Here is a 14,751-nt window from a genome sequence, read left to right on the forward strand (position 1 = left end):
AATATACACCCACATGGACTGAAAGTGATCTTGGTGCTATGAATTTTAAATTACTGCAATTTATCCAGATGTAATCTGAAGCTACAAAACCCAAATATTTTTGAACTTAACATTTTGAAATATGTAAAAAAAAATAATTACTCTTATGTGAAAAGAAAGCTAAAAATATACCCCAAATTAGATGCCATTTCATTGAATGAAGAAGAAAGTACTATGAAAATAAACATTCATCTGGTTTCCTAACAATAAATATACAGTTATTATAACATACTGCAACACAGGAAGTATTACTATATTGACCTTAACGTTCAATCAGTAGTTTTTAAATCTTTCCTCATTGAGGCTTGAATCTTCTACCTTGTCAGCTGTCCAACAACTTTTAAGAGGGTTTTATTTTCTTGCTTCAGTTGTTCATTTTCATCTTCTATATCATCTAGGTCCTGTGAAAGGAAAAAGAAAAGTCAACATTTCTCAAGACATAAATACAAACTCTCAATTAGAAGCAGCAGGCATTTAGCATCTTGGCTCTGAAATGAAGGTGGGGTTGGGAGGAACTAGTGCCACAGCAGCTACCCTTAAATCTGTTAAACCTGCCTTTTTCCAAGCGTTACTGTAATTTCAAAACATTATTATTAGATTCCCATGTACAAGCACCTTTAAATGGAAACATGTAATCAACACGAAAGCTACAGCAGGAATTAATACACCAAGAAACCAAAATAGGACAGGCATGATTATTTTACTGGCGTATGCAGAGTGTATGAGTCAGCTGTCGTGTCTCTCCTCCCCAGACTGCGCCTGTCTGCAACTATCCGCTCACGTATGTGCATCACTGGTTATTACTGCAAAATGACCTGCTTTGTGTTTTAAATTAAGTATCACGTTTTTCAGAAAAAGTACTGTCTGCCCATTTTTTTTCTCTCAATTTTCTGTGAAAAAAATTAAAAGGCTTTTTGTAACTTCTGTCTAAACTGCTATTGAAAGTACAGACAGCACACACAGCAATAATGGGTGCTTAAAACAGATTGCTCCCACCTCTAATGTTCATCCCTCTTCCATGAATTACCTTACTTAGTTCCCATTTCACTTCTTCACTTCCTACCAAGTCTTTTCAAGCCTTTAAAGTGAAAACCACTGAAATTGGCTGTTTAATGTAAGCATTACTTCATTAAAAATAATTTTACTTTACAAAAACACGTGAAAGACAAGGATGAGAATGAAAAAAATGAAGAAACAAAAGAGTAACCTCAAGGACAGCACTTTAAGGAGGAAAACGAAAGGCAGGCAAAGGAAGAACAACCAGGGTACTAATTAGAGATCTCAGATACCTTTTGACTGAAGCCTGCAAAACCCTACTGTTGCCATGCTAGATTAAACATAAAATAGTAGTAGAGAAAATATTTTCTCTTGTTCCTTTACATTGTTAAGCAATGTTTGACATATGGAGCCTATTTTCTTCTTTCTTTTTAGTGGGATCATTCCAGAATTGAATGCTAGAGATATTCTGTTTAATTGGTATCATGATTTTTAAAAGTCTCCTCAGTTTGCCAAGTCAAAATACATACTGCAATACTTTCTCAATTACTTTATTGTTTTCATAATGTGAAATCAAGAAATCACTAGCAGAAATTCCTCTTTGCCTCACAGAAGTAATGCTGCATCACAGTACGCATGACTTCCAGGAAAAGCATTTGACCATTCCGACATAACAGCTACAAATGACTTAAACATCTAAACATGGAAATTTTTGATAGATAGCTACTATAAATACAGTTTACCATGTAATTATAAGAAACACTTTTTTTTCTCTCTTGTGCAGTTCAGATCAATAGTCAGATGAAGGGACAACACTTTTTCCATAAAATGATATTTTTTTAGATGAGTATACATAATACTGTGATTGAACTTATTGTTAACTTGAACGTCAGATGCCTCAATCAAAGCTTATCTAAAAACTTCGTTTAAAATACTTGTAATTTACTCAAAATAAAATATTAAAAGTTTGTGAACTGTTTATGCTGCAAAAATAACATTCCAAAGATTACCACCAGTAAGAGTTTGTTGAATATGAGCCAGGAAAAATAATTACTGCAGTTTAAGTATCCACAGAAACAATATACTGAGAGACGAAGGTGGTTTTTGCCTCTCTGGTATTTAAAGTTTCTTATTCAAAATCACAGTATTAATTTATGCTTATTAGTAAAAAAGATGCCATAGCAGGAAAGTTTGAACTCCACATACCAAAGGAACCAATAACTACAAAGCTGACACTAATTGGATTGTAAATCCTTACTGGCAGACTCCCTCCAAACACACATTTAACTACAATGACATCTTAGTGAGGTCAGAGATGACCAAGTGTAAACTAGCAGACAGTTGAACTTAGCCTACAAATATTTAAATGTCTTGAGATGTCTTTCCCTTCAGACATTTGAGGTTTTTATGAAGCAATTACCCCTTTCTTACAAAAAACGTGGCAAACATACTTTTAGTGGCTAATGTACTGGAGTGAAAGAATGCCATTTATGGCAGAAAGCCTTTTCTATTTCTCAATAAATGCAGCTCATGTTCTTTCAGTATCTTTGTGATGTACTAACTGATCTCAGTAAAATGATATTGTTATACTAAAAAAATATATTTACTTAAATTGAGAAAAGCCTGCCAAAAAGTTTTGAGGATTCTTGGAAAAAACAGTTTTTGAAGTGTAACATAAGATCTTTATCAATGAAGGATGCATTCACGGTTACGAACTGACTGAAACTTCTAGAAATTGCATTTTTTTAAATATGAGGGCTGAGCAGTCAGAAAGCTATGCAATAAAATGGCATTTTGAAAAATTATTTAGGTTCTTTGACTTGAAATTATTTCCATGTCTGTGCAACCTAACATGCAATAACTGCATATTTTGATTAACAGAAAAGATGGAGAAATACCATGAATGCATAGATGGCCAAATTTAAAGACCTCTATTAAGGTTACCTACCAGCAAAAGCTTTTTTTTTTTTAAAAAAAAAGCCCTGCAAAAGCTCACTAAGTAAATTTTAGTCCTCAGGACATCCTTTTATCTGAGCAGAAGGCTGAAGATCACAACTGTTCTTCGATGCAAAGCATCCAATCCTGGTGTCACGTCTACAGAGTAATGTTGATGGACGTCCAGAGAACAGATGGATGTCCAAACGCTGGCTCTTGTGATCTCAGTTATGATAATAAATCTTAGGCAAACACAACTGCCCTATTAACTTCCATAATCTTCTAGCATAGGAATGATGCAGTATTTCTGTAGCTTTTCTTAATATTCTAAAGCTTTTCTCTTTCTAAATCCACGTGAATAGCCAATATAGAAGCAGCTATAAATCCAAAAGCTATTAAAAAGAAAGTAAAGCTGCATTTGTTTTAATGGAAGCATCATTTGAGACATGGGTTCAAACTTTTTTAAGACGATAAATTATTAAGCTGGTCATAAAGTCAAAAGGCAGCTATTTTGTCGCTAGGAAAACCCCAAGGGATGCAAACATAAATAACCTGCATTGCAATTAAGCTAAAAGACAATGTTACAGCTATGATAAATGCTGACCTGATGGAGAGAAAGAAATAAGAAAACATTCTCTTCTGCATTTAAGAGATGCTATTTAGGGAGCACTAATAAGGTGGCTTTGTATCTCTCATGGAAAGGTACTATTTATTGATTTTATAATAAAGAGTTTTTTGGAAGAACTATATTCTGTTTTATGTTTTCCTTCCACACAAGAAGCAGAAATTGCCATCACACTACAACACAGGCAAGGCACAGGCACTGCTTGACTTCACTGCAAAGGTTCAAAGACGGTTTCTAGTCAGACACTCGATGGATCACTCGATGGACACTCAGGACATCACACTTCAAATATTGCAGGAAAGAAGCCAACATTGTTTCTGGAACGGCAAACTTTGCAAACAATCATGGTCCTAAACCACAAGTCTTCAGTGATTTAGATTCTTTTGGTCTGCTCTGTCTGACCTCTGAGTCAGGAAGTCAGTATTAAGTAGCTTTGCCATCCATTACATAGAAGAAAAATACTTGTCTTAACAGTAATAAGATCATCGGCTTAGACGCCACAGATTATTTGCAGAACGTAAGAATGGCATGAAGACCAGTTCTTCAATTAAAATCGAAATCTCTCCAAAACAGATAATACTTTATTTATCCTACAAATTAACTTCCAACTTTTTTATTAAAAAAAATAAACAAATATACCTGTTTCAGAATAAGCTCAGCTACTTTAAGTCCTCTAGATTAGTTTGTAAACTTTTGTTGACCTCCTTTGCCACAAACGAACAGCGCAAAATGAATGTTTGCCACTATGCACAGAGAGTTATTGTGTCTCCCTTCACTGCTGGATTGACCAAAGTCAGTTCTGAATTTTTTTCTCAATTTTTACGGGAAAGTCTGCATTAGACCAGTAGAAGCTCGTTTCCCAAGCTTTTCCCAAGTACACCCAAGCTCTGCACCTTAGCCAGGAAGTGCAAGATGAGGTAACTAATCCATTCTGTGAAACAGTTCCAATCTGCCCTTAAATTTAGGACTTGTTAAAATTCCATCAATTTTAAAGCCTCTCATTCTGTCCTATTCTCAAGCACGTATCACTCATCTGCCTCCTCTTCTCCTGCCCACACACCTTGTCTCAGTGATGCTGGCCCAAGTGACCTGCCCTCTGTCTTGTCCTGCCATTACCGAGGGAATCAACAACAAACACAACAACGTGTGTCTGAATATACTTACTCCCAAATCCTTCTAAGATCATCTGAACTATCATTAGTAATTAAAAGCTGACTAAAATGAAATTAAAACTATAATTACTTTGTCTAACAAAAGTCCTGGGTGACAATGTATTGAGAAAATTGTCAAAACGCCAACTTAATTATTTCCTGGAATGTTATATACTGAATTTCAAAAGAAGAGGCAGTAAAGAACTCTTGCTTTTACAACTTTGTTCTACAAACACAGCAACAAGAAATTCAGGTAGTCCAATAACATATAACTTATGGAAGTTAATCATGACAAAGGAACCTGAAGGTGCACAAGTCCATGGGACCAGATGAGGTGCATCTTCGGGTCCTGAGGGAACTGGCAGATGAAGTTGCTAAGCCACTATCCATCGTATTTGAGAAATCATGGCAGTCTTGTGAAGTTCCCACTGACTGGAAAAGGGGAAACATAGCCCCCATTTTTAAAAAGGGAAAAAAAGAAGACCCAGGGAACTACAGTCTCACCCCTGTGCCCGGCAAGATCATGGAGCAGATCCTCCTGGTGACTATGCAAAGGCACAGGGAAAATAAGGAGGTGACCGATGACAGCAACATGGCTTCACTAAGGGCAAATCCTGCCTGACAAATTTGGTGGCCTTCTATGATGAGGTTACAGCATTGGTGGATAAGGGAAGAGCAACTGACATCGTCTACCTGGACTTATCCAAAGCATTTGATACTGTCCCACACGACATCCTTGTCTCTAAACCGGAGAGACACCAATTTGACGAATGGGCCACTCAGTGGATAAGGAATTGGCTGGATGGTCACACTCAAAGAGTTGTGGACAACGGCTCAATGTCCAAGTGGAAGCCAGTGACGAGTGGCGTTCCCCAGGGGTCAGTACTGGGACCAGTGCTATTTAACATCTTTGTCAGCAACATGGAGAGTGGGATCGAGTGCACCCTCAGCAAGTTTGCAGATGACACCAAGCTGTGTGGTGTTGTGGACACGCTGGAGGGAAGGGATGCCATCCAAAGGGACCTTGACATGCTGGAGAGATAAGCCTGTGAGAACCTAATGAAGTTCAACAAGGCCAAGTGCAAGGTCCTGCACGTGGGTTGGGGCAGTATCAAGCATAAGTACAGGCTGGGTAGAAAATGAATTAAGAGCAGCCCTGAAGAGAAGGACTTGGGAGTGCTGGTGGATGAGAAGCTCAACATGAGCCACCAATGTGCGCCTGCAGCCCAGAAAGCCAACCGTATCCCTGGGCTGCATCCAAAGAAGTGTGGGCAGCAGGTTGAGGGAGGTGATTCTGACCCTCTACTCTGCTCTCTTGAGACCCCATCTGGAATACTGCATTCAGCTCTAGAGTCCCCAACACAAGAAGGACATGGAGTTGCTGGAGTGAGTTCAGAGGAGGCCACGAAGATGATCAGAGGGCTGGAGCACCTCTCCTATGAAGACAGACTGACAGAGTTGGGGCTGTTCAGCCTGGAGAAGAGAAGGCTCTGGGGTGATCATATTTCAGCCTTCCAGTACCTTAAGGGGGCCTACAGGAAAGCAGGAGAGGGACTTTTTACAAGGGCATGTAGTGATAGGACAAGGGGCAATGGCTTTAAACTGAAAGAGGGCAGATTTAGACTGGATATAAGGAAGAAATTCTTTATGTTCAGGGTAGTGAGGGTTGTGGATGAGGCTTTGAGCAACCTGGTCTAGTGGAAGCTGTCCCTACCCATTGCAGGGGGACTGGAACTAGATGATCTTTGAGGTCCCTTCCAATCCTAACTGTTCTATGATTCTGTGAAACAGAAGTCACCTGGAAAAAATATAGCTTGTTGACTGGTCTCTTGAAAAGTTACACGAATACAAAAAACCTCCCATACTTAATTCTCCTCTGACCTTTCCCAGTGGATTTGAGTGCCTGAAGAAGAGCACAGAGAATGCAGAGACCTCCATCTCCTCTTTATATAGCACCATACAAGAAATTATGTGCTTACTCTGTTTAATAAATCAATTTCTTCCTTCAGCTTTCCAATTAGTTCCTCTTTGTCCTGTGTCATCTTCATTAATCTCGCATTTTCCTGTCTCTCCTTTGCAAGTTCCTAAAACCAGAATATGCAATGAAGTTTGAAATGTTATGTTTCGTTTTAAGAGACAGTTTGAAGTTACTACCATTTAAAGCAAAGAAAGAAAAACCCCCACACACTTACCAATAATTCCTTTTCTACAGCAAGACAAACCCATGTTATCAAGCCCTTACCTTTCAAGGAGAAGCTAAAGAATCACATCTAAGAAAATGTTTTACCCACAGCAAACCTGTGTGATCTCTCTGATTCTAGAGATAATGTTTTAATTAATATTTAACTTAAGTATGAACTCAAAATTGGATAGGGGCCTAAAACAGAAGTAAGTAAATGTAAAGTATCAGCTTCCAAATTTTTTATATTAGGAAAGTTAGTTGTTTTTAAGTTTGGTTTTTGGGTTTGGGTTTTTTTTTTTTAAATACTGCCATTAACAAGGAATGAAGACTCACTGTTAGATCTGTGGGCCTGAACATGAGAAAAAAACGTCCATTAGGAATTCAGTAAATGAGGGTTCAAGAAACTGAAAGAAAGTCTTTAAATCTTCCTCTATTTTCTGTGTTACTGGCAGTTAAATTATTTCAGCAGGAAGTTTGGAAGGGAGGATTATGGTGTACTTCACTCAAATCAGGCTTCTCCAAGTCTTAAAAAAAAAAAAAAAAAAAAAGTAATTTCTACAAAATGTGCTTTATTTTCATCCTTTCCAAAAAAGGATCTATTCAAATTGTGTTTACTCAGTAACTTTCATCCATACAAATTCAAGAATATTTGGCAAGTTACCCACAAGGATTCACTTCAGAGAAGCCAGTAATAAATTACACAGATGACATTATTTAACAAAACACTGTTTTAGGTGAAAAAATCTCAGCTTTAACATTATTATATTTTCCCAAAACTGTTTGTATGAAGAATGTCTGAAATAATGAAACCTTTGTTTTAAATATATTATTTTAAATGTTAAAGTTTTAAACAAACAACTGGATAGCAATTAAATTTTATAATATTTCAATACACTAAAAAATCCAAACCAAGAAGTATATCAGAAACAGGCTTGCTAATTTTCTGAACAGCCAGTGACCCCTTCTTCTCCCAAGTTATTCACCCTGTGTTGGTGTGTCAAGAGGTACATACAAGAAATACGCAGAGCAGTGCTGGCTCTCTAAGTATATTATCTTTACCTCAACTATTTCTCACTTATATACCAAACGAAAAACTAAACGTCCATGGTTAGAAAGTTCACATTCTTCTCAGTCAGTCTGACTTTTTACACATTTTTATAGACGTAACTATCTGTACTTCAAACATTTAGCATCATTTCTATATATTTTACTTGTAAATTTCCCCCATGGGGTTTCAAAGTTACTTTATTTCAGATGTATGCCATGCAGATGTTAGTGGTACTTACCCTTTCAAGTTCCTCAATCCTCTTTTCCAAAGCGTTACTTGGTAGAGAACTGCCAGAAGAATTTGCATCCCTGCTGTATCTGCTGTAAGTTGTCCTGTCTGTTCGGGAATATCTATTTGGAGCATCATCTTCTGGTGCATTAGCTGTGCTACAAAGTCAAAGAGCAAAGCAAATACCTATTTATACATTTAACAAAATGAAAATGATAGAAGTAACAAGAATTGCTTTCCAAAGCACTCAATAGGTCAGTCTAATGAACTTCACAGCTCGTGTTGCACAGAACTCACTAAATTCACTGCCTCAGGGAGTCAAATACTTAGATAATGCAGTTCTCATTACATAGGTAATCAACTTTAAACATACTTCTCCTATCTTATTTTTAAAGATTTAAAAGTTTTATGAACTGAGTGCATCAAAATCCAAGATAAACAATTTTATTTTAAAAAGTAAAGTACCACTATAGAGTTTAAACTAAGCATCTTTTTAAGCAGAAGAAAACATAAAGGATGAAAAACAAGTACATGTCCAAAACGTAGGCAGCTTACACACATGAACTGACTTTTCAGGAACTATGGATATGGCCTGTAAGGAACTAGAAAGCGACGCGGCCCAACATATTAATTGTATGTCATTTCCAAATCTTTTACTTCAGTACTTGGATACGTGCCAGTTTGTCATAGCTCAGTTGGTAGGCACTCATTTATTAACTAGTGATGTTTTTTGCGTTAGATCATGTGTCAAATTCCTTAAAAAACACTGCCATGGAATCTTAACAGGTAAGCACTGCAAATGCACATAAGAGAGTTTTTAAAAAGCTTATACATTATAGCATTGACAGCTACATACAAAACCAGTGCTAATTTAAACATATATATGAGAAGTTAAGCACGTTCAAAGTCATAAATTTTACAATGTCCTTGCCATAGCTGTTTTCTTCCTAATAGCAACGTCATTTACCTTCAATGCAGAACCTAAGAATAAATAGAGAACGTAGAACAAATAAGAGCAGCAGAACAGAGTGCCCTGGGACCAGCCAGAGATATACAGATCTTTCCCTTCTCAATCCACCAAAATCATACTACTTTGACTTTGAAAATATACAGCTAAACAGCCAAAGACAAAAAAAAAAAACCAACAAAATCCTTGTTTAGTCTTCACCAGGAGAACTCGAATGGAGATACTCAAAAGCCATCTGGACAATGTCCTGGGACACTGGCTCTAGATGGCCCTGCTTGAGCAGGGGGGGTTGGACCAGGTGCCCTCCAGAGGTCCCTTCCAACCTCAACCAGTCTGAAATTGTGAAATCGCACAGATGAAACATGTATACAATGGTTTTCAAGAGCACTTAGGAAAAGAATGAAAAGCACTACGAGTATCCCTAAAACCCTGCCTTTAAAACACAGGAGTAAGTACATGATTAATGTGTTCATTTAACAGCGTTGCATTTCATAACTCTAGAAAACCCCTGCTGACAATGTGCAAGTCTAGATGGATACAGTGCAAATCAAAAGCAGGAGTATCTGGCAAAAGGATGTCTTTTCATGCATGGATATAAATATTGTTTTGCTCCAGTATGTGTGAAGTTTCCAAGGCACACTGACACAATTGTAAGGAATTTTGTAGCTTAATGTTATTACCATATTTAGCATTGTTTATTCTTCATCTAGAAGATTTTTTTAAAAACATTTCTAGGACCGGATACGCATGTTGCAACACAACATAAGAGAAATACTTTAGCTTAACTCTATAAATTCTAGATTATTTAGCTTTCTGAAAGATGTGTTGTCTCATGCTGTTCATGTCACGAGGACAGACCACACAAAAAAGGCTCAATTTTTCATCACTCAAAAATGAGCCCCTTTGCCAACACTGGAGTATCTCAACTGAGCTCCAGTGAGTAATCTTGGCAGATGCTCCTACAGGAAAGTTACAAGAAAAAATATCTAGACAGGAAAGGTTTCATTACTACTGAAAATTAAGACAGTTTCTGTGTTTTCCTTGAAACTCACACTCAAAAATTTCCTTATCTGTTCCACTGAGGAGCAGATCCTTCTAAACACATTCCTTTTCAGTATCAGTAAGTACAACAAGTATATCACTAAGACTTCTAGGAAATGAGATTCAAAAAAAAAACATTTAAGGAGGCATTAGTCCACCTAAGACAAGGAATGTGACAGATACAAAGTTCATTATTTTGGCTGTTATAATCAATGTCCAGTACACAGCAACTAAAAAAAAGGTATCATTCAAGACAGTACACACGTCTTTCATAAAGAATGGAATTTTAGTCTTCAGATACAATGTCACTTTGCGAGCCTTAAACAAGAAATAAAATTTATCTAGAATAACGACATCACCGAATTTGATGTCTATCCTTTATTAAGAGAAAATACCTATCCACCAGCCTCAACAAAGCTATCTCTATGGAAATAAACCTGTATATTTTATATATATAATCCATATTGTGTTTAGAAATATGTAACAATACTACTACTACTACTATCTGTCCAAACTGAAGAGCTTTGTATACTACTAAGAAAACAGATTGGGTTTATGCCCTCCCCGCCCCCTTTTTTTTTTGGGGGGGGGGGGGGGGGGGGGGGGGGAAGGGGGAGGCAGGGGAAAAGGTTATAGCTGCAGGAAACAGTATTTTTTAAATTGGTATCTGCGATTGTATTTGTAATCATATGCACAACGCATTACAGTGCCTACCTGGAAAGTAGCAAAAGAGAAAGTATCTGGATGGGGACATCCCTCACTACTGTTTCAAAAGGGCATATTCGACAAGATGTTTAACAAAATTCAACTTGTCGTTCCACTAGATTACTTTCAATTAGCCACTATCAAAACCTCATTTTAAATGAGTATTCCTGAAGTAGAATGCTGAGAACAGAAAACACTTTTGCAACTTAAGACAACTTGGTTTTGAAAGTTTTTTCTGGCTGTACTTAAATAAAAATCATATAGCAAAATCAACCCACATCACAGTTTGACTACTCTTACACAGAAACGGTAGTTTTGTTTTGGAATGATGTTCTAGTCATTTCCTTTAGAATAAAATCAGTTATTCACACAGGGGCAGGTTTAACAGCAATATTACAGAAAGGTGGAATAAATCTTGCTCCTTCCAATGCCTCTTTGGTTCTCTCAATGTACACCTAAAGCACTGTCCAAATTGCAATTTCATCCAACTAAAATCACCCAGATTTCATTAATTTCAACTACGACACGTTTGAAGTTTTACTACCAGGATCTTGTAACTACACTTGATTTGGAAACTCCTAATTAATTATGTCACTGCAATCCAATCAGCTGCTAACAGCTTCTTTGGAAGAATAAGCAAAAGAATTTTCTAAACAGGCCACCTTATTTCGGACTGCTTAAGCCAAGTTTGTGGCTTTCAGAGCAGAGTCAAGGAAAGGCACAGCCTCATCTTCTCTACGGCTGCACACTCCTAGCCTCATCCACTTTTCCCAGCCCTGGCCTTCAGGTGACTGAGCAGGAAACCATTCAAGGAGCTGATGCAGCAATCTAGCAGCTCAGCAAAATGAAGTCAATGACTTTCAGCCACAGTGGCTCCCTGAAGCATCATTCTGTCCAGTTGCATGAGCACTGACACAAGGAACAGTGAGGAACTGCAGCCAGCTCAACCTAGACCACCAAACGCTTCTGTAGAAATAAACCCTAAGTGCTTCTGCCTTCTCGCCAATCAGCAGTGGCTGAAAAGGGGATACAAAATACAAGACAAGCACGTGGAGTGACCCCTGTCTATTTTAAGTGTTTGTATCTGCACAGTAGTGGTCCTAATGTAAAAAGCTAGAGGAGACGTTTCAACAGCCAGCCCTCACTGCAAAACTCCCAAACGCAGGCAAGCAGGCAAGTCTGGGCATAGTGTTATGAAACAGTATTTTGCAGCTGTATTTTTTTTTAATTAGTGAGACCTAGGATAGTATGATGGAATGTAAATTGTTATAGTTTAAGCTTTGTAGTACTCTAAAAACATTGAGCAAGAGAATTTCTTCAGAGCACCTCCCCTAAGTGTTATGAAGCACTAGCTGCTTCTCTTCTCAGCATCTCTTCTTCCTCATCTCTTTTTCAACTCTTGCATGAATGTTAAACTCTAGTGCAATGCAGTTTTTTATAATTAGTGGGTAAGGGTCTCTACCTGTTGGGTTCCATGTTAATGTGCCATACTATCCTAAAAGAGGGGGAAAAAAACCCAACAAAAACCAACTCTGACATTTCGTCTGGAAGCCATAAAACCATACCATATTGTATTCATTTCCACTAATAAGCAAACTTACAAGGGGAACACACCCCTGAACCACAAAGAGATTTTAATCTAACTTTCTGTAAACTGATCCCGCCTGATCTGTCTGATCCATGAACCATGCAAAAATCTTCTGAGTTATTTTAAATCCTGATTTGCAAGGTTTTCTTTTCGATTTAAGACATTTCTAAAAAAGAATCTAAATGGGTTCAAAAGCTAGCAGACAGTCTTAAAAATAAGCTCCTAAAACAAATTCCCTGTACTTACAAAAATATTCCTATGTCAAGGTACGTATCTTGCTTTATTGTTACTTGCAAACTTTTTAGTTCACAGAATCGAAGAGAAACATAATTCATGTTTACACATAGATTACACTCAAATATTTCAATGAACAGAACACATTTTGTTGTTCTCTTACTTGAGAAATCAGTGATGACACCAACTGTGCTGATAGCATCAGAACTGAATCGGAAAAACATTCCTACTAATGGCAATGTGCTTGTAGCTTTAAAATAACGACTCACAAAACAGCGCAAAGACTGGTAGACCCAGTTAACAGTAACAGAAGTTCAGAACAGCCAAGACGAGGCGTATCACAAGAAGAAAAGATTAGGCAAATATGAAAGATGAGGAAGTTGATATGGGCTATTACCACTGAAGGATATCTACACATTTTAATCACATAAAGCTCACAGTCAGGACATATGGCTGCTCACAACTCCCAAATACACTCACGAACATGTCCTGTGGATTCCTGTCAGCAGGACCCTGCAAATTCTGGTCACACTTTCAATATACCTTACAGTACCACTCTAGAACACACAAAACCATCACTTTTGAAAATATTTCATGCAGTTAATCATGCAGCTACTAAGGAATCCCTGCATAAACTTCTGGAGTATAAGTATGACAATTTTCAAAGTAAATTCAAAACACAGGGTAAAATCATAGATTAAGATCTTCATCCTAAACTTTTATTTACTTTACTGCGTAAGGAGATGGGCTCGGTTTGTCCAAGTCAGCCAGAACAGAAGTAGAATACCACAACAGCAGAGTTCATTTGTAAACATGTCTTCCAGTCAACGGGCACTTGGTGAAACAAGTTTCTCAGCAATGCCATATAAAGGTTTAACTATGGATTGCTGCATCCATGTAAGTCAAAGTAGCCAGTGCATCTGCTTAAATAGGTACTAAACACTATGCAATTCCTTGAGCCATGGAACATACTGAGGGAAGAGCAATTCCATGAGAACACACAGTTCAGATCCCTCTGCTCTTCACTCTCTCTTGCCTTGCTAGGTCCCAGAGGCTGGGAATCTCAATGTAGATATGAAAACAGCTATATGGGAAGGGAAAAGGAAGGTACTGGAAGCCTGGGATGGTGTCAGTAACCCAGGACTATAAGTCAGAAGAGGATAGAGACAAAAGAGGAAAAAAAAAAAAAAGAGAGAGAAGACTAGCACCTTAATGGTTAAATATAAGGATGTATGAGAAAGGGGGAGAGAGAGGAAAAGGTGTCTAAATAGGATAGGAAATGGGAACCAGTGAAGAAAAATGCTGAGATCAAGGGATGTCACTTCTGCTAAGGAACGACTGGAGAAGGAGCAGCAATAGTAAAGATGAGGGAGAATGACCTGAAAATTCCTGACAAATAACGTGTCTATGAAGGAGCTCAGGATTTTAGGAAAACATTATTTTTTCCCTTTTGCTGTCATATACCTACAAAGTTTACTAACAGTCTCTTCCCCACCCACAAAGCACTGACCACCTGTTACCAGAGCAGCACAAGTTAACATGGGATCTCAAAGTGGTTGTTCCTATGTGAGAACATACTTTGCTCTCAGTCTGCCTTGAAAGCCTAAGGGAATACATCCAAAACTGTTAAAAGCACTTTAAGTTGAACATATTTGTGCCTTCAAGTAGCTTATGATGCCAATTCAGTCTTTCGGCATTCACATTCTAGATCAAGGTGTAATCACAGAATGGCATCTTCAGTTTCCAAAGGACTTCTGCTGTATTTGGGACTTAAGTGAGATGTGAGTGATTTGAATGAGAACTAGAGGAGACTGTTTTCTGTAAGACCTTCCCTACTGCAGACGTTAGAAGGGGCAAATAAGCCAAACACTGTCAGAACACAAGAGGACTCTGGTCCTGACTCCTTTAGCACTCACACCAGAAAGTGAAACCACTGGGAGACATACTTTGTTCAAGTACTCTTACCTGAAAAATTACTTCAAGGGAGGTAGAAATTTTCAAATATAGAGGAA

General features: G+C 37.8%; 1 protein-coding gene across 2 annotated transcripts in view; it reads right to left on the minus strand.

The window, feature by feature from the left end:
- Positions 1-353: 353 nt before the first annotated feature.
- The window catches only part of PAWR (pro-apoptotic WT1 regulator), a 78,810-nt gene continuing 64,412 nt past the window's right edge, over positions 354-14,751 (minus strand). For both annotated transcript variants that reach the window (XM_086610548.1, XM_086610547.1), the window contains 3 exons: positions 8,215-8,362; positions 6,726-6,830; positions 354-440 (listed from right to left, as the gene is read on the minus strand). In XM_086610548.1, the coding sequence (XP_086466674.1) occupies positions 354-440; positions 6,726-6,830; positions 8,215-8,362 (340 nt within the window). The remainder of the gene's footprint in view (positions 441-6,725; positions 6,831-8,214; positions 8,363-14,751) is intronic.

The sequence above is a fragment of the Tauraco erythrolophus genome, chromosome 4 (assembly GCF_009769465.1).
Source record: "Tauraco erythrolophus isolate bTauEry1 chromosome 4, bTauEry1.pri, whole genome shotgun sequence".
Lineage (NCBI taxonomy): Eukaryota > Metazoa > Chordata > Aves > Musophagiformes > Musophagidae > Tauraco > Tauraco erythrolophus.